The sequence below is a fragment of the Erinaceus europaeus genome, chromosome 7 (genome assembly GCF_950295315.1).
Source record: "Erinaceus europaeus chromosome 7, mEriEur2.1, whole genome shotgun sequence".
Taxonomy (NCBI): Eukaryota; Metazoa; Chordata; class Mammalia; order Eulipotyphla; family Erinaceidae; genus Erinaceus; species Erinaceus europaeus.
In genome coordinates, this window is record NC_080168.1 from 53,054,436 (window position 1) to 53,072,570 (window position 18,135).

Here is an 18,135-nt window from a genome sequence, read left to right on the forward strand (position 1 = left end):
TCTGTCCTATCCAACAACAATGACAGCAATAACAACAACAATGATAACAAGGGCAACAAAAGGGGGGAAATGGCCTCCAGGAGCAGTGGATTCATGGTGCAGGCACTGAACCCCAGCAATAACCCTAGAGGCAAAAAAAAAAAAAAGATTTGGGGGGCCAGGTGGTGGTGCACCTGGCTGAGCTGACATGTTACAATATGCAAGAATTCCGGTTCAAGCCCTCAAACCCCCCCACCTACAGGAGCAAAGCTTCACAAGTGGTGAAGCAGGGCTACAGGTGTCTCTCTTTCTGCCTCTCTATCTCTCCATCCCTCTTGATTTCTCTCTGGTTGTATTCAGTAAGTAGTAAATAAATAAATTTTTAAGAAGATTTTGAACCAAAGATTAAGAGGTCTTACCATTATTTTTATTATTTTTATTTTATTTTATTTTATTGCCTCCAGGGTTATTGCTGGGGCTCAGTGGTGCCTACACTATGAATCCACTGCTCATTGAGGTTATTTTTTCCCCTTTTGTTGCCCTTGCTGTTTATCATTGTTATTGTTGTCAGAACAGAGAAAAATTGAAAGAGAAGAGGAAAACAGAGGGAGAGAGAGATATATAGACACCTGCAGACCTGCTTCAGCAACCCCCCTGCAGGTGGGGAGTCAGGGGCTTGAACTGGGATCCTTATGCTGGTCCTTGTGCTTTGTGCCATGTGCACTTAACCTGCTGCGCTACCGCCAGGCCCCCGAGCTCTTACTATCATAAATTACAGAGTATACTGGAGAAATTTTCTGCTTTCTTGTATACACAAGTTCTGAAGCAAAAAAAGAAGAAAAATCTAGCATTAGGCCTGTATTCTGAATGTTCAGCAACTCTTAAGCCCCTGAGATATGCTCCTCTAGAATCCACAACACACTTCTTTCCAGAGAGGAGCTGCAGATGACAGAAAACACAGAAAAACCACAAGGCCTCTGTAGTTGGTCCTGTCATACACTGTATTTCTAGCATCTGAAAGCCATCCTCTGTATTTCAATCCATTCATTTATGATAGCAGGACCCTGATAGTCAGTAAATTTGGCTTATAAAGGTTGTTTGGTAGATTTTTATAGTTATTTGGTTTTGTCGTTGTTGTTGTTGTTTTAATAATAACAAACTTCATTTTTATCTTTTCCTGGTCTAGTGATCTGGGTAGCAAAGGTTGTCAGTTTGTCTGAATTTGAAGTTAAAAATGACAACTTTATTTGCAGGCTAAGATATTAGTATCATGTAATCTCCTATGTGATGTTGCTTATCTCTCCTTTGTTTAATCAGACAAGACAGGGTTTGTGGATTCTTTTGTACTAGATGAGAAAGCAGTCAAGCATATCCAAATTCTGTATAAAATTGAAATCCTTTGTCATTTCCAGTTGCTTCAGTAAAAAGTCATAACATTTTCCTGGAATTGCTTATATAAAAAAATTGTTCTCTTAGGTTTTTTTCCCCTGCTCTTCAACATAGTCTATGAAAAATAGTGACTTATAGCTCAAAAAATTTAATGCTTATTTCCATAAAGGCTCAGCTATGCTTTCCCCTGACTGCAGTGTGTCTTTTGTTGTAGTCACCAGCTGATGCTAGCAACTTCAAAGGAAGTTTTCAGCAGCAGGAGATGAACTTTGATGCGATGGAAAATCATTTAGACTTTTAAAAAGTTTTTAGAAGCAGATAGATGAATGGATAGTGTTACAAATGTCAGAAAATATATCCAGAAGAATTATTTCTGGAGCAGGGTGGTGTCATAACTGGTTGAGTGCACACATTATATATAGTGCACAAGGACTTAGTGCCCACACTACAAATCCATCACTCCTGGTAGACACTTTTTTTCTTCATTCTAATTTGTTTTGATAGGACAGAGAGAAATTGAGAGGGAAAGGGAGATAGGAGAAAGATAGACACCTGGGGGCCAGGCGGTAGCACACCTGGTTAAGCACACACATTACAATGCACAAGGACAGAAGTTCAAACCACTGGTCTCCACTTGCAGGAGGAAAGCTTCATGAGCAGTGAAGCAGTGCTGTAAGTGTCTCCCTGTCTCTCTGTCTCTATCGAATAACAAATAAATTATATATATATATATATATATATATATATATATATATATATATTCACTATTTAAGAAAGAAAGATACCAGTAGACCTGCTTCACCACTCATAAAGTGTCACCCCTGCAGGTGGGGAAGCAGGGGCTTGAACCTGGGTAATGTATGCATTTAACTGGGTGCTCCCCCACCCATCCCCTACCTTTAAAACTTTAAAGATGTATTTACTTTTTTATTTATTTGTTGTGAGAGATGAGAAAGAGAAACTAGAGCATTTCTCAGCTCTGGCATAAGGTTCTACTAGAGACTAAACTTGCAGCCTTTGACATCCCAGACATATGAGTTATATGTTCAAACGCATTAAGCTGTTCTCTCAACCCCCAAATGAGTAGTTTTTGCTTTAATGGTTTTATTTGCAGTCAAAGCCATTCTAGGTATCATTTACTACATATTTTCTTTTTACATATGATTTAGAAAATTTTACTGAATATTTAACAGTGGATGAAGATGCTCATGAGTTTGTTGCAGAACTGAAGGAGCCGGGGAAATATAAGTTATCTGTGACAACCTTCAGTTCCTCAGGATCTTGTGAAACTCGAAAAAGTCAATCTGCAAAATCTTTAGGTTTTTACATCAGTAAGTACAAATGAGGTTATTTTGCACTAACAGGGGAACTGTAACAATGAAGTTGGGGAGATTAATGATGTTCAGGTGTCAATTTTTCATCAAACAGTAGAGATTCTGAGGATTCTTCAAAGTCAAGAGAAGCCTAAATCTAGGATATTTTGACAGGAGATAGATGTATGTTTAATTACAGCTGACCTCCCAAGGGTTTAACTTGAGGATTTTTTTATTATGATAATGGAACTCTTTAAAATTAATTATTTGTTATTAATAGTTTGTTACAAGATTATAAGATTATAATGTGTAGTTCCATACTACACCAACTACCAAAGTTCATATCCTCACCCTCCCACTTCCCAAAGTTAACCGCCATAGATGATGGAACATCTTTTTTTAAAAAAAAAACATTTTATTTATAAAAAGGAAACATTGACAAAACCATTGGATAATAGGAGTACAACTTCACACAGTTCCCACCACCAGAACTCTGTATCCCATCCCCTCCCCTGATAGCTTTCCTATTCTTTAACCCTCTGGGAGTATGAAGCCAAGGTCCTTGTGGGATGCTTCCCTGCTGAACATGGACGTTGACAGGTAGATCCATACTTCCAGCCTGCCTCTCTCTTTGCCTAGTAGGGTAGGACTCTGAGGAAGCAGAGCTCCAGGACACATTGATGGGGTCGTCTGTCCAGGGAAGTCTGGTTGGCATCATGCTGGCATCTGGAACCTGGTGGCTAAAAAGAGTTAACATACAAAGCCAAACAAATTGTTGAAAAATCATGGATGTAAAGGCTGGAATAGTGCAGATGAAGTGTTGGGGGGTCCTCCATTTTGTAGATAGCAAGTAGGCATATTTTAGTTATATTTCAAAGGGCCTGTAGGTATACTAGTTGTTTTTTTTTCCCCTGAGTCTGAAATCTGATATGCAGGTGGACCCAAGTTATTGTCTGGGGAGGTGACGTCATGGCTAGAAAAGGGACAGAAAGTTGGATCAGGGAAGGGAGTAGCTCCCTAATATGGGGAAGGTGTATAAATATTGTTGACTGTAAATCCCATCGATTTGATTTGGTCTGGGGCCCATATTAAGCTTAGGCTCCTATGTGACCTCTGCATCCCTGTAGATCTGAGCTCATATTCTGTGGTCATGAATAGGAATGTTGATGGAACATCTTTTAAACAGACCTTCTCTAGTAGGCACCACAGACTGTCCAAGGACATGAGAATAGTTTCTAAAACTAGGATATAGTGAAAATTAATACTGTTGGACTATGTGAGTAGTAGTCTCATCAGAGTTTATGGAGCTCAGGAAAAGAGGAGAAGGAAGAGGAGGAGATCCAACTGTAGTAAAATGTTGGTAATCTCCATAAAGTTAGTATAAGAAAACAAAGCTGAAGTGACATCTGGCAGCTTCTGCTGATGCCAACATAAGATGTAATAGCAGGTCAGTAGCTAACTTCTGAAAGCTATACAGGTCATGCATTTCTGTAGAGGTGTTAGCTAATCAGTGTTTACCAGATATTTAGGGGGCCAGAACTCAGTCATCCAGCTTCTCAGAAGTAAAATGTGCCCCTGACCAACAGGGATGAAAAAGCAGAAGGCAGTGGGTATTGAAACTTACTTTCACAAAAGCGTATCCATTATGTTGCTTACCATCTTATCCACGGGTTAAAGTGCCATCTTTCATCACATAATATTCCAAAAGGCAGGCAGGAAGAAAAAAAGGAGAAGGATAGAGAGACTTAGGTTTATTTAGCCCTTTGTATGTGCTGGGAATGGTGACTCAGAGAGAGAAACAGAGAGAGAGAGAAACACTTTAAAAAAAATTTATTTATAAAATGGAAACACTGACAAGACCATAGGATAAGAGGGGTATAATTCCACACAATTCCCACCACCAGAACTCCTGATAGCTTTCCTATTCTTTATACCTCTGGATGTATGGACCCAGGGTCATTATGGGATGCAGAAGGTGGAAGGTCTGGCTTCTGTAATTGCTTTCCCACTGAACATGGACATTGACAGAGAGAGAGAGAGACTTATTTAACCATGCCTGGAATGACACAGTATTACAAACCACTGGCAAGTTGATAAAGACAACAAAAATATGTTGAGAATGTTTCATAGAACATTTTTGCTTTAGGAAGTGAAAAAATGTCACTGCTAATGAAAAACTTAGAAGACCCACTAGACATGCAGACCAAGTGTTCATAATCACTAGACATGCAGACTTAGTGTTCATAATCACCTTGACTGTTCTTTAACTAGAGACATGACATGATTTGCAAATGGGAATACAGTTCAGTATTCAGTTTTTCCCATGAAGCTAAAATGCTTCATTGACCAAAAGACATTCTTGCCCACTAGTATGGACCCATACATAGTATATGTCATAGCTCTCATAAAACTCCTTCAGCTCTTCCACACATGCTGGGATTTTTTGTTTGCTTGCTTGCTTTTTGTTTTTTGTGGTTGCAGCGTATTTTTTTTCCTTATATTTGTTATTAGTGATTTTATATTGATTTACAAGATCATTAGCATAGTAGGGGTATAATTCCATACCATTCCCACCACCAGAGTTCTGTGTCCCATCCCCTCCATTAGAAACTTCCCTATTGTTTAATCCTCAGGGAGTATGGACCAAAATTCTTCTTGGGGGTGTAGAAGGTGGGAAGTCTGGCTTCTGTAATTGCTTCTTTGTTAGACATGGGCATTGGCAGGTTGATCCATACCACCAACCTGTTTCTATTTTTCCCTAGTGGAGCAGGGTTCTGAAGAGGTAGGTTCAAGGACATATTGGTGAGATCATCTTCCCAGGGAAGACAAGATGAAATCATAGTAGCATCTGTAACTTGGTGTCTGAAATGCAGTAAGATGGAAAGCAGGACAAAATGTTTAATAACCAGGAACCATAAAATAGGAATAGAGCAGATGGAAGTAGGGACCCTAAGGTAGAAGGAAGCTATGAAATCTATTTTAGGAATGTTCTTAGGAGCCTATGTCTTAATCTTTGCTTGATCTTGATAGCTAACATGGGTGTGGACTAAAAATATTCTCTTGGAAGATGGCCTCAGAGTTGAAAGTAGAAATAGGAATAGAAAGCAGGATTAGGGCAGAGAATTGAAGAAGATTTATAAATGCAATTAACTTTTTACCACAGGGGATCTAACCCGGGGCCCATATCTACTCATATTTACATGCTGGTTTTTCCGTTCTCTGAATTTCACCTGCGTTATACAGTACACAACCTGAGGCCCAGGACTTACTCGTGTATGGAACCTTTCCAGATGAATTCTATTTGTGTACATCTCCCTTCGCACACCAAATTATTAAATCTTAGGCTAGGGCTATCGTATGTGCTTGTTGATTAATTTTTTTGTCCTTTCAACAAATATTTTTATCCAGCCAGTTTCTTGAAGTATGCACATCACTCTGTTTTTAGATTACCCAAATTGACTCAAGCTGTTGAGAATATGTCAAAATTGCTCAGATATAGGATGGTTTCAAAGAGATGATACGTATTAATATTTATCTAGGAAAATGGAGAGCACTAGACATTTTGTGCTTTCTTTCTCAAGAGTGATATTTTAAGTGTTTAAGATATGCTATTGTGTAATCACAAATAATTAGGTGAACTGTGTATACTTTTTCGTTTTAAGAAAAAAGTTACTAAAGGGTAGGTTCAAGGGTAGGGAGAGAGCATAATTGTTCTGCAAAAAACTTTCACACCTGGAGCTCGAAAGTCCCAAATTCAATCCCCCACATCACCATTAGCCATACTTACTGGCTAAGTTCCCTGAACATAGTATAATCACAGTCCACCTAAATTATTTTCACTGTTCATTTTCCTATCTCAAACAGTTTCAGACTTTCTAGTTCCAAGCTAAGGCATTAAGATCAAACCACAGATGTTATATTCAACACATTGCATTTAATACAGAACTATCAAAAGCTGTGTTTATGTTGCTCATAACTATTTATATTCATATTGTTCCGAAGACTTTTTTCTAAAGAACTAATGTGGAAGTTCACCTTAGTTCTGCGATAACCTTATGCTTTATAATTTTAAAATATATTTTATTTGTTATTGAATTGAGACAGAAAACTTGAGATATTATAAAAAGCTATTTTTTAAAATATCTCAAAAACTTGAGATATTATAAAAAGCTATTTTTTCTGGAGAGATAGAGAGGGAGAGAAACAGACACCTGCAGCCCTTCTTCACCACTCATGAAGCTTTCCTCCTGCAGGTGGGGGATGGGAGCTTGAACGTGGGTCTTTGCTCACTGTAATGTGAGCACTTACCACCTGGTCCCCACTTTTTTTTCAGATAAAACAAAAGCCTAAAAAAAATAAGAAGAAATCGAATGATTTATCCTAGTGTTAGTACAAGAATTAGAATCCTTAGCAAAACTTAATAGCAAAGTTTATATCTTGGACTTATTACCAGATCATTAGTAGTATACTACCATTGAATAGGTGATTTTTTTTTCTCTTTTCTTTCTTCACAGTAGTCTTCATTACACATTCAATTAGTCCCCTGATACATATGTCTCATTTGATGCCAGCTTTGGAAGTCCATTAATCAGATGGTATCAGGGTCATTTATCACATAACACTAGCTCAGGAGATGAGAGCTCTGGGTTGTGTCAGTAGCCGATTGGCATTAGACACGTCTTCCACATCTTCCTCTTTTAATTTCTGTCCTGTTAAATAAAAATAGAAAGAAAAAAAAAGGCTACTGGGAGCAGTGGATTCATAGTATCACCACCAAACACCAGAGAAAACTTTGGTAGGAAAAAGAAAACTATTTTTTTCTTTACATTTTTTATATTTAGGGTTATTGCTGTGGCTTGGTGCTGGCACTACGAAGGCAGTGCTCCTAGTAGCCCCCCTCCCCCTTTTATTGGATAAGACAGAAATTGAGAGAGGAGGGGAGATAGAGAAGGAGACAGAGAAACACCTACAGATCTGCTTCATCACTTCTGAAAGTTTCCCACTGCAGGTGGAGGTCTGGGAGGCTTGAACCTGGATCCTTGCATGAGTCCTTGAAATTAGTACTATGTACATTGAGCCAGGTATGCCACCGCACAGACTCCCGTAGTTATCTTTATTAAAAAACTTAAAAAGAGGGGCTAGGCGGTAGTTCACCAGGTTAAGCACACATAGTATAAAGCACAAGGACTGGCGTAAGGAGCAGTGGATTCGTAGTGTAGGCACTGAGCCCCAGCGATAACCCTGGAGGTAAATAAATAAATAAATAAATAGACTGTGACTTCCTGTGTGTGAATCCAGTGCTATTCCCCATCTCTGCCTCAGCTTTCTCTTCTGAAAGTGAGGTTAACAATAGCATGTATAGGTTTAAGAAAATAAAATGAACAAAATATTTTAAGATCTTCTTGAAACAGAGCTTATAGAGCTTGTAGCAGATGCTAAATCTCTTTGTCAGAAACATTAGTATTTTTCATTATTATTTCCTTTGTACCACTTGCCATGAGCCTGAACCTCCCCCTTCCTTGAAGACCTACTTTTCTTCTCCTGTGTTACCTTTTAACAAGGATCTGAAAAAAAAATTCTAAGGAAATAAAAGGACATTGTATATTCTATTTTAACACAGAATTTCTGCAGATAATAATCACCTTGGCATGCTGGGAGCCCTTACTGTGTATTGGGCACTGTGCTAATAACCACTTGAGGAACCTTACAGCAGAGAACTGATAGCGGACACTTAATATGGAGATAGTTGGTCATGAGGAACCCACTGCATCCTTCCAATCACTACCTGGATTTGAGCCCGTTTCTGTAACTTAAACAGCCTGTTGCCCATTTCTTCTCTTTTGTGCTCACACCCTACCTATTTGATTCAGTGGTTATGACTTTTAAAAATTCCTCACGTTTGTAATATAGGCCAGTTTGAATACGAAAGTAATTATGCCTGGAGTCCAGAGGTGCTAGCCAATCAGTGATGAAGTGCCAAACTTTTTGTGAAGAGAAGCAGATGCTGCTGGTGAAGAATGTTCCAGAATAATCTCAGGTGCACCTCACTGAAGTAGGGTGCCTGTCTTTTGATAAGCTGAAAAGCTGCTGTGGCTGTTGCTGTAAATGTTTAGAGCAATAGGGAGGCCCGCAGCTTTTCAGAGAGCATTAAGACCATTCCAGTCTCATTGCCAGTCTTACTTTTTGAAAGGACATGTCAAAACAACAGGGTTTTTTGTTTGTTTGTTTGTTTGTTTTGTTTTTGACTCCTTCATCCCAACCAGTTAGTGAAACCTCCCTGGTGTTCTGATTTGCACTGCTCAGGTCCTTCAGGGGAGTGGATTGAGGAACTGACAGAGAAGCCCCAGCATGTGAGCGTCCGTGTCCTCAGCTCCACCAAGGCCCTGATGTCCTGGACGACTTCCCAGGAGAACTACAATGGCACCATCGTGTCTGTGGTGTCACTCACCTGCCAAAAACAAAAGGAGAGTCAGAGGCTGGAAAAGCAGTACTGCACTCAGGTATGGGAAGAAAAGACTGCAGACTGGGCAGCCGTGTCCTGCAGATTTAGATCCAGGAGAGGAGCCAGGAAACGCATGTGCGTTCCCCTTGGTTATAGTCTCTCAGTCTCTCTCTCTCTCTCTCTCTCTCTCTCATCTTCCTCACTGTCATTCTAGAGAATTCAGTGAGCTCCTCTTGTGTGCCATGTGGCAGGATTTGAAAAATTGTATTTCAGTGAGAAGGATAGAAAAGGAGAGGTAGACCGAACACGGCTCAGCTCTGGCTTATGGTGTTGCTGGGGTTTGAACCTGGGACCTTAGAACCTCAGGCATGAAACTTCTTTTGCATAACCATTATACTGTCTCCTTGGCCCTGTAGGATAAAATTTAAAAACATCTTGCAGATGTGATAACAATTTGGAAACTAGGGGTATGGTAGCCTATAATTACTGCAGAGTGAATATATAATCTCTGTTAGAGTGGCCTTTATCAAGTAAAGGTCAGATAAGGCCCGAGACAGTGGAGGGAAAGCCACAAGAGTCCCGAGAAGGAAGGAGCCGGGTGAATATGGACTGCAGCTAAAGGGCTGGGAATGTGTTCAGAGGAAATTTCCCAGGGAAGAAGGAAAAAAAAAAAGTAGGAAGTGTGGGGGATTGATTTTTTTATATGGCTGATAGGATTTTAGATTCAGTAGCTTAAGACCCTTATATGATCTTGAAATTCTGGTGGTCAGAAGTCACAAGTGATTTTTAAGAGACCAAAATCAAAATATTTGTAGGGCTGTGTTCCTCTGGAGGTTCTAGGGGAGAAGTTAAAGACTAGCTCCTGTTTTTTCCAGTATCAAGGCTGCCCATGTTCCTTAGGCTTGGGGAGTTGTTCTTTTTGCTTTGTTTGGTTTGACGAACTCCCCCCATCCTTCTACCTTTTCATTATTAGTTCAACTGGTAAAGTAATGCCTGTCTGCCTGCCTGCTTGCCTGCCTGCATAGTTCAACCTTGTGGTGAAATTCAGTGTAGCTGTAGAACAATGGCTCAGCACATACTGGAAACATGGGTGTTTATGAATCTGTTACCAAGTTCAGTTGTGTTCAGTATCACTGCCCTCTAAGTCTTGAGTAGGGTAATATACAGAGCATAGTTGCTTCTATTTTTTTAAAAGCATACTCTCCATGGGATGGATTTCTATAATGTGCATGTGTGAGCATGTGTTTTATATGTGCAGTGTATGTTTGTTTATTTGTATATTTTTTGGCCTCCAGGGTTATTGATGGAATTCGGTGCCTGCACCACAAATCCACTGCTTCCCTTTTTTGTTGCCCTTGTTATTTTATTGTTGTGGTTATTATCATTGTCATTGATGATATTATTGGATAGAGAGAAATTGAGAGAGGAGGGGAAGACAGGGGGGAGAAAAAGACAGACACCTGAAGACCTGCTTCACTGCCTGTGAAGTGGAACCCCTGCAGGTGGGGAGCCAGGGGCTTGAACCGGGTTCCTTACGCCAGTCCTTGCACTTTACCCCACATGCACTTAACCCACTGCGCTATCGCCTGACCCCTGTGTGTGTTTATTTTAAAAACTCTTTGGGGGCTAGGGAATAGCTCATCTGGTAGAGCATCCACCTTGCTGTGTGCCTAGGTTTGAGCCCCCATCACCACATGGGCGAATCATGGATGGCAGTGAAGGAGTCCTATGAATGGTGTTAGGATATCTCTCTTCTGTCTCTCCATCTCTCTCAAAGAAATAATGAGAAAATGAAGGAGTAGGGAGGAGGACCCTAGGCACATTCCATATTAAAAAAAAATAAATACACACACTCCTCTTGGCTAATCCCCATCAGGAAGAGTTTTGAAGGCTAGATTGGAATTTGCTGAGCAGGAAGGGGAGGGAGGCATGTGCAGAGGGTGAGTTTTGCAGGCCAGAGGCTCTGGGCATGACCACTGGGATGTGCCCCAGTGCAGTTGGCTCTCCAGTGCTCTCATTACCTGGCAGGAAGCCCGAGGCCCAGTCCTATGTTCCACAAATCTGGCTGAATTATTTCCCCCTGCAAGATCACGTTTTACTAGTTCCTGATGTTTTGCATTATTTTCTTCACTTCAGGTGAAACGGAGTGATCAGTTTGTATGGTGTATGCTAGAAATACAGTAAAAATTGGGGGGGAGTGTTTGCTGTGTAAAAGCTATTTGGAATGTTTCCACCCCCCCCCCCCCCAGAGAATTTAGGCATTTTGTGAAATATAAAGAGTGAGAAATTTCAAATTGGGAGGCAGTTAGGATGCTGATCTTGGATCATTGGGAAAGTCAGTGCTGAGACAAGCCCTCACTTGAAGTCAGAGCCATCCCTTGACTGGAATTAAATTAAGGAGTCAATATACTAAACCAGTTAACTAGTAATCACAGCTCACTGTGCAGCTGATTAGCTTCCTTCCCTGAGTACGCCAAGGACTGAGAGAAAAATGGGTTTCCTATACAGAACAAGAGGTAGAACTTGACTACCCCAGAGTCTATCTCTTCTTGCTCCGTCTAATGTACAGATAGTATATCAGTTATATGGAAGCCAAAGCCTAAAGATAGTTACTGTAAATCATCAATGTCAAGCCAGAGAGGGCTAGTCTAAGTGCACTTTGACAAGACCTTCTTAAAGTGCAAACTGTTAAGTCCTGCATAGTCTAGGAGGCCAACTCTTAAAATGGATAGTGGGGACAAAATTTTGCTTGATGTTTCAGTTACCATATGTAATCACAGGTAATTGTGCTGTTATTATACTGCCATTATCCACTTATATACCACACAGAAACACATTTTCAAATGAGGAAACAGTCCAAAGCATTTCAGTCCTGTCATTAATTGCATGGTCATTAATCAAAGGAATTCAGAAGGTGTTCTCAGCAAGATGAATATGAATTGAGCTTCCCTTATTCAGAAAGAACATTTCTTTGTAGTCATTGGCACTGTGGTTGCATTTGGTAATTCAAAATGTTGTTATTAAAATAAGAATGACTCCTTGAGGTGGCGCTCCTAGTTAAGTGCATGTGCTACTAATTGCAAGAACCTGGTTTCAAGCCCCCAGTCCCCACCTGCAGGGCAAAGTGTTATGATTAGTGAAGCAGAGCTGCAAATGTCTGTTTTTTTTTTTTCCTCTCCTTCTCTATCCCCCTTCCCTCTCAATTTCTCCATCCTATCAACTAAATAATTTTTTAAAAGGATGATTCTGGGCTGGCAAAAATAACTCATCTTGATAGTGCCCATACTTTGTTTTATGAGTTGATCCAGGTTAAAGCCTGGCCTGCATAGCATTGGAGGAAGCTGCAATATCTCTGTGTCTGTGTCTCTTTCTCTGTCAGCCTGGAGTGGTGACGCTCTGCAACAACAAAAAATAATGATTATAATGCTAGACATACACCAGACCCTTGAATGATATTCTCTGTTTTTTTCTTTTTAAAATTTTTAAAAATGGATTATTGGGTAGAAAGAAATTGAGAGGGGAGGAGAAGATAGAGAGAAAGAGAGACAGAGAGACACCTGTAGCCCTACTTCATCACTCATGACAACTTTCCCTTTGCAGGTGGGGACCAGGGGGCTTGAACCAGGGTCTTTGTGCACTGTAGTGTGTGAGGTTTACCAGATGCACCACCACCTGGTCCCTGAATGATACATTCTCATTCAGTAATGTGGATGTTGAGAAATGCTTCCTTTCACATTGATGGAATGGTAATGATCTCTACTAACATTGAATAAAAGGACTTTATTTGTGGCTACTGGGTCAAGCACACATATTACCATGCTCAAGTCACAGGTTCAAGTCCCTGGTTTTCGCCTGCAGAGAAGAGGGGACTTCAGGAATGGTGAATACTGGAGTCTTCCTCTCTCTCTCTCTCTCTCTCTCTCTCTCTCTCTCTCTCTCTCTCTCTCTCTCCATCCTTTCAAAGAAAAAAAATGGCTAGGGAGTGATGAAGTTATTGTGCAGAATTCATCTATGACATGATGTTTCAGCAACTTACAATTTTAATTTCCTAACTTTGCCTCTACCACCAACTGAAGCATGGCGTCATTCATTATTACTTAATTTGTTTCCTTGATCATTCATCCAGGAGATTGTAGTGTCAGTCTGTCTTCCTTCAGCTGACCGAGGAAAGGTGCATGGTGCAGCAAGTACTAGTGTTCTAAAAGATGCCAGAGAAAAATTGATTCGGCTTTGACTTCATGATGCTTAGAGTCTGGCCTTTCACATCAGTATGTCACACCACTTATGTCAAATTTGTCCTTATTCATGTATGTTCAAGTCTGGTTTTTAATATTTTTATATTTATTTATTTTCCCTTTTGTTGTCCTTGTTGTTTTTTATTGTTGTAGTTATTGTTGTTGTTGTTGTCACCGTTGTTGGATAGGACAGAGAAGATGGAGGAGAAAGATAGACACCTGCAGACCTGCTTCACCACTTGTGAAGTGACTTCCCTGCAGGTGGGGAGCCGGGGGGCTCAAACCAGGATCTTCACGCCAGTCCTTGGCGCTTCGCACCATGTGCGCTAAACCCACTGCACTACCACCCAACTCCTTCAAGTCTGGTTTTATTTATGATCTTTGTGCTGCTTAATATATGACTTTGTATCTGACTTTTTCCAAGGAAAGAGAATTTGGGGATGTATCTCTAAAACCATTTTAGGGCCATTCATTAGAAATCTGTATTGATCAACCCTTCCCCCCCCACCACAACACTGAGAAAAATTTCAGCACTGAAGGTCCCCCTCTCGATTCTCTCTCTGTGAATTCAGTCCAGAGTTGTGAATCCAGTAGTAACAACAAAAAAGAAAGAAAATGTACTGACTGTAAATATAGTGATGTCAGTATCATATATCTGGCTAGCTCTTAATTCTCCAAAGCATTATGTACTTTTGGCAGTTTTCTACACCATTGTCAACTTTCAGAAGAAACAATGTATGCATGTCTGGATATGCATAGTTTCACAAACATTCTCTGTAGCACTTTACAGTACTGACTAGGAAGTCTGAAGCTGAGCTAAGAGGCTCTGAAGTCACACAACTGATGAGCCCCAGAGTGAGACCAGGATTCCTAGTTCTGATTTCCAAGCCAGTGCTGTGCTTTACCAGAGCTGGGTCCCCCTCACTGCCCAGTGTGAAAATGTCAAGAGTCCTGACTAAATGAACCCCAGAATCAGACAGACTTGAACTTCAGATCCGATTCTAATACTTACCTGCTATGAGCTTCTTTTTGCACAGCTTTCTCCATCTCTGTATTCTAGTTAAGAATGTTATTTCATTTTCTTTTCTTTTTTCTTTTTTGCCTCCAGGATTATTGCTGGGGCTTGGTGCCTACACCACAAATCCACTGCTCCTGGAGGCAATTTTTTTCCCATTTTGTTGCCCTTGTTGTTTTATCGTTGTTGTGATTATTGTTATTATTGATGCCATTATTAATGTTGTTGTTGGATAGGACATAGAAATTGAGAGAGGAGGGGACGACGGGGAGAGAGAGATAGACACCTACAGACCTGCTTCACCATCTGTGAAGCAAATACCCTGCAGGTGGGGAGCCGGGGGCTCAAACCAGGATCCTTATGCCAGTCCTTGAGATTTGTGCATGTGCACTTAACCTACTGCCCCACCCCCAGAATGCTATTTCAGACCACGTTTGTTGGGTTTTTTGCCAAGCTATTAGAAATTTAATATGTTGTGCCCCTTACATGTAAAACAAGTTGTAGCAATTCAAGGATTTTTGTCATGTAGAATTGAGTTCTTGATCTGGGAAAGGTTTATAATTCACAATGTATCATGAATACTATTTATTCTTCTTTTTTAAAAAATATTTATTCATTTTCCCTTTTTGTTGCCCTTGTTGTTTATATTGTTGTAGTTATTGTTGTTGTTATTGATGTCGCCATTGTTGGATAGAACAGAGAGAAATGGAGAGAGGAGGGGAAGACGGGGAGAGAAAGATAGACACCTACAGACCTGCTTCACTGCTTGTGAAGCGACTCGCCTGTAGGTGGGGAGCTGGGGGCTTGAACCAGGATCCTTGTGCCAGTCCTTGTGCTTTGAACCACATGTGCTTAACCTGCTGTGCTACCGCCCTACTCCCTATTTATTCTTAAAATCATGATGAGATAAAAAAAAAAGTGTTGTTGGCACTCTTCTCTATTGATTTAAGCTCCTTATGGCATCTTCCCCCCTCCCTCTCTTCCCCCTTCCTCCCCTCCCTCTCTTTCCCCCTCCCTCTTTCCCCCTCCCTCTCTTTCCCCCTCCCTCTCTTTCCCCTCCCTCTCTTTCCCCTCCCTCTCTTTCCCCCTCCCTCTTTCCCCCTCCCTCTCTTTCCCCCTCCCTCTCTTTCCCCCTCCCTCTCTTTCCCCCTCCCTCTCTTCCCCTTCCCTCTCTTCCCTTTCCCTCTCTACCCCTCTTCCCCCTCCCTCTCTTCCTCCTCCCTCTCTTTTTTTTCCCTCTCTTCCCCCTCCCTTTCTTCCCCCCTCCCTCTCTTCCCCTTCCCTCTCTCCCCCTGCTTCCCCCTCCCTCTCTTCCCTCTCTCCCCCTCTTCCCCCTCCCTCTCTTCTCTTCCCCCCTCTTCCCCCTCCATCTCTTCCCCCTCCATCTCTTCCCCCTCCCTCTCTTCCCCCTTCCCCTTCCCTCTCCCCCTCCCGCTCTTCCCCTCCCTCTCTTACCCCCTCCCCCCTTCCCCCTCCCCCTCTTCCCCTTCCCTCTTCCCCCCCTTTTCCCCCTCCCTCTCTTCCCCCCTCTTCCCCCCTCCCCCTCCTCCCCCTTCCTCTCTTTCCCCTCCCTCTCTTCCCCTCCCTCTCCCCCTCCCTCTCTTCCCCCCTCCCTCTCTTCCCCCTCCCTCTCTTCACCCCCTCTTCCCCCTTCCCCTCCTCCCCCTCTTCCCTCTCCCTCTCTACTCTTCCCCCCTCTCCCCCTCCCTCTCTTCCCCTCTCCCTCTCTTCCCCCTCCCTCTCTTTTCCCCCTCCTCTTCGCTGAAGACTGTTCAACTCTGGCTTATGGTAGTGTCGAGTATTGAACCTCGGACTCTGGAGCCCCAGGCATGAGAATCTCTTTGCATCACCATTACAGCATTTCCTTCACCCTGTCTTAGGTATTAGAGGAACTAAATGACTCAGCATTGTACTTTTAACCTGTTGGCACACTCAAGGACTGATGATTGACTAACATCAAAAACAGTTAATACAGTTACATTCTGTTCATTTTTCTCTTCTCCCCAATCTTCTCTAGATGGCACTCATTACAGAAGAGTTAAGAATATAGATATGTAGGACTTCATCTAAATAAGGAATATTTTCTATGACCTTGTGTGTGAGATCAGGGGAGTCTTGCAAAGTATTTGCTGGTGTATGTGTTAAATCTGACATTCCTTTTATCATGAATTAGGAGTCACTGAGCTAGATTCCATGTCCCCACGCTGAATCTAAATCTATGACCTTGGCCATCCTTTGGCTTTACCTTATTGATTTATTAAATGTAAGATTTAGACTAGATAATCTGAGGTCATTTCCATCTCTGCAATTAGATATTATATGATTCTAAGTGAGGAGAGACTGAAGTTATTCCTGCAACCGATCTTCATGTGTAACCAGCTGACACTACAGTTTCAGATGTCAGACTGTCCTTCTGGTATTGCTGGTTTCATTATAATTAGAAGCTAATATGTCTCTGGTGTACTAGTTACCATTGACATTGATGGGTTTGCACCACGTGTGCTTAACCAGCTATGGTACCGCCCAACTCCCAACATTGAAGGGTTTGAAGTAGTTCTCGGCACTTACTAAAGCCAACCATAGAATTTGAATGTTCTGGGTTCTCTTCTGTGTTCAAACTATAAATCACCCTACTTTTCAAGTCTGTCCTTCTCCAGCATGAGTAAAGGCTTCTGTATTTCAAAGGCATCTGTGGAAGCAGTCAAGAGAATAGTTTCAGCCTCTATGCCATTCTTGTAAAGCCTGGTTCTAAATAAATCTTATTGTATGTTTGGTTTAAAGGTGAATTCAAGCAAATCTGTTATTGAAAATCTGGTTCCTGGGGCCCAGTACCAGGTCGTGCTGTACTTAAGAAAAGGCCCTTTAATTGGTCCACCTTCAGATCCTGTGACATTTGCCATCGGTAAGTTTCCAGCCACAAGAAGAATTACTTTTCTAGTGGGCTATTCGGAAGGGTGCAGAGTCCAAGGTCCAGTCATTATAGTCATAGCTGGAAAGTCCATCTTGTTTGCTTAATACCCTACCCTCATTATAACTATCACCCTTACCATCTTAACAGCAGAGAAAACAAAAAAGAGGAAAATGAATTTAGCTTTTAATTATTATTTTTTTAAATGTGGAATGCTTCACAAATGTGCATGTCATCCTTGCGCAGGGGTCATGCTAATCTTCTCTGTATTGTTCCAATTTTAGTATATGTGCTGCCGAAGCGAGCACTAAATTTAGCTTTCAGTGATTTGTGTCAGGAGGGTACCAAACCATAAGTAGAAGTTTCAAATCTAAACTTAAGACATTAAACATTCCCTCTTGGCTTTCTTTTTCTCTCTGCTTCTTTGTCTTTTCTTAGTTCCAACTGGAATCAAGGATTTAATGCTCTATCCGCTGGGCCCCACAGCAGTGGTTTTGAGCTGGACAAGACCTTACTTAGGCGTGTTCAGAAAATATGTGGTTGAAATGTTCTATTTCAATCCTTCAACAATGACATCTGAGTGGACCACCTACTATGAGATCGCAGCAACCATCTCCTTAACAGCGTCCGTGGTAATGTCTCCGTGACTAGCGCTCACACTTTCCTTATAAACAGACTTGCCTCTAGGTGTCACATGAGTCCAAGCTATCTGCACACCAGTTCCTCTTGTGAATGCATAAAGGTAGCTGAGTACTTTCAGCATTTTGAGAAAGAAGTTGAGTGGAGGGAGAAATAATTGTGTCAAACCAGCTTTTACCTTTAATTTGATTTGTTACTCTACTTTTTCCATAGTG

The 18,135-nt window shown here is 41.4% G+C and overlaps 1 protein-coding gene and 1 non-coding gene across 3 annotated transcripts in view; one reads left to right on the plus strand and one right to left on the minus strand.

Annotated features, from left to right (window-relative positions):
- The window catches only part of PTPRO (protein tyrosine phosphatase receptor type O), a 284,837-nt gene that overhangs the window by 170,874 nt on the left and 95,828 nt on the right, over nucleotides 1–18,135 (plus strand). For both annotated transcript variants that reach the window (XM_060194429.1, XM_060194430.1), the window contains exons 6-9: nucleotides 2,538–2,699; nucleotides 8,985–9,181; nucleotides 17,155–17,275; nucleotides 17,720–17,913. In XM_060194429.1, coding sequence (XP_060050412.1) covers nucleotides 2,538–2,699; nucleotides 8,985–9,181; nucleotides 17,155–17,275; nucleotides 17,720–17,913 — 674 coding nt within the window. The remainder of the gene's footprint in view (nucleotides 1–2,537; nucleotides 2,700–8,984; nucleotides 9,182–17,154; nucleotides 17,276–17,719; nucleotides 17,914–18,135) is intronic.
- On the minus strand, nucleotides 17,483–17,589 carry LOC132539589 (U6 spliceosomal RNA). Its single transcript, XR_009550930.1, has one exon. It is a non-coding gene; the product is annotated as a U6 spliceosomal RNA (small nuclear RNA).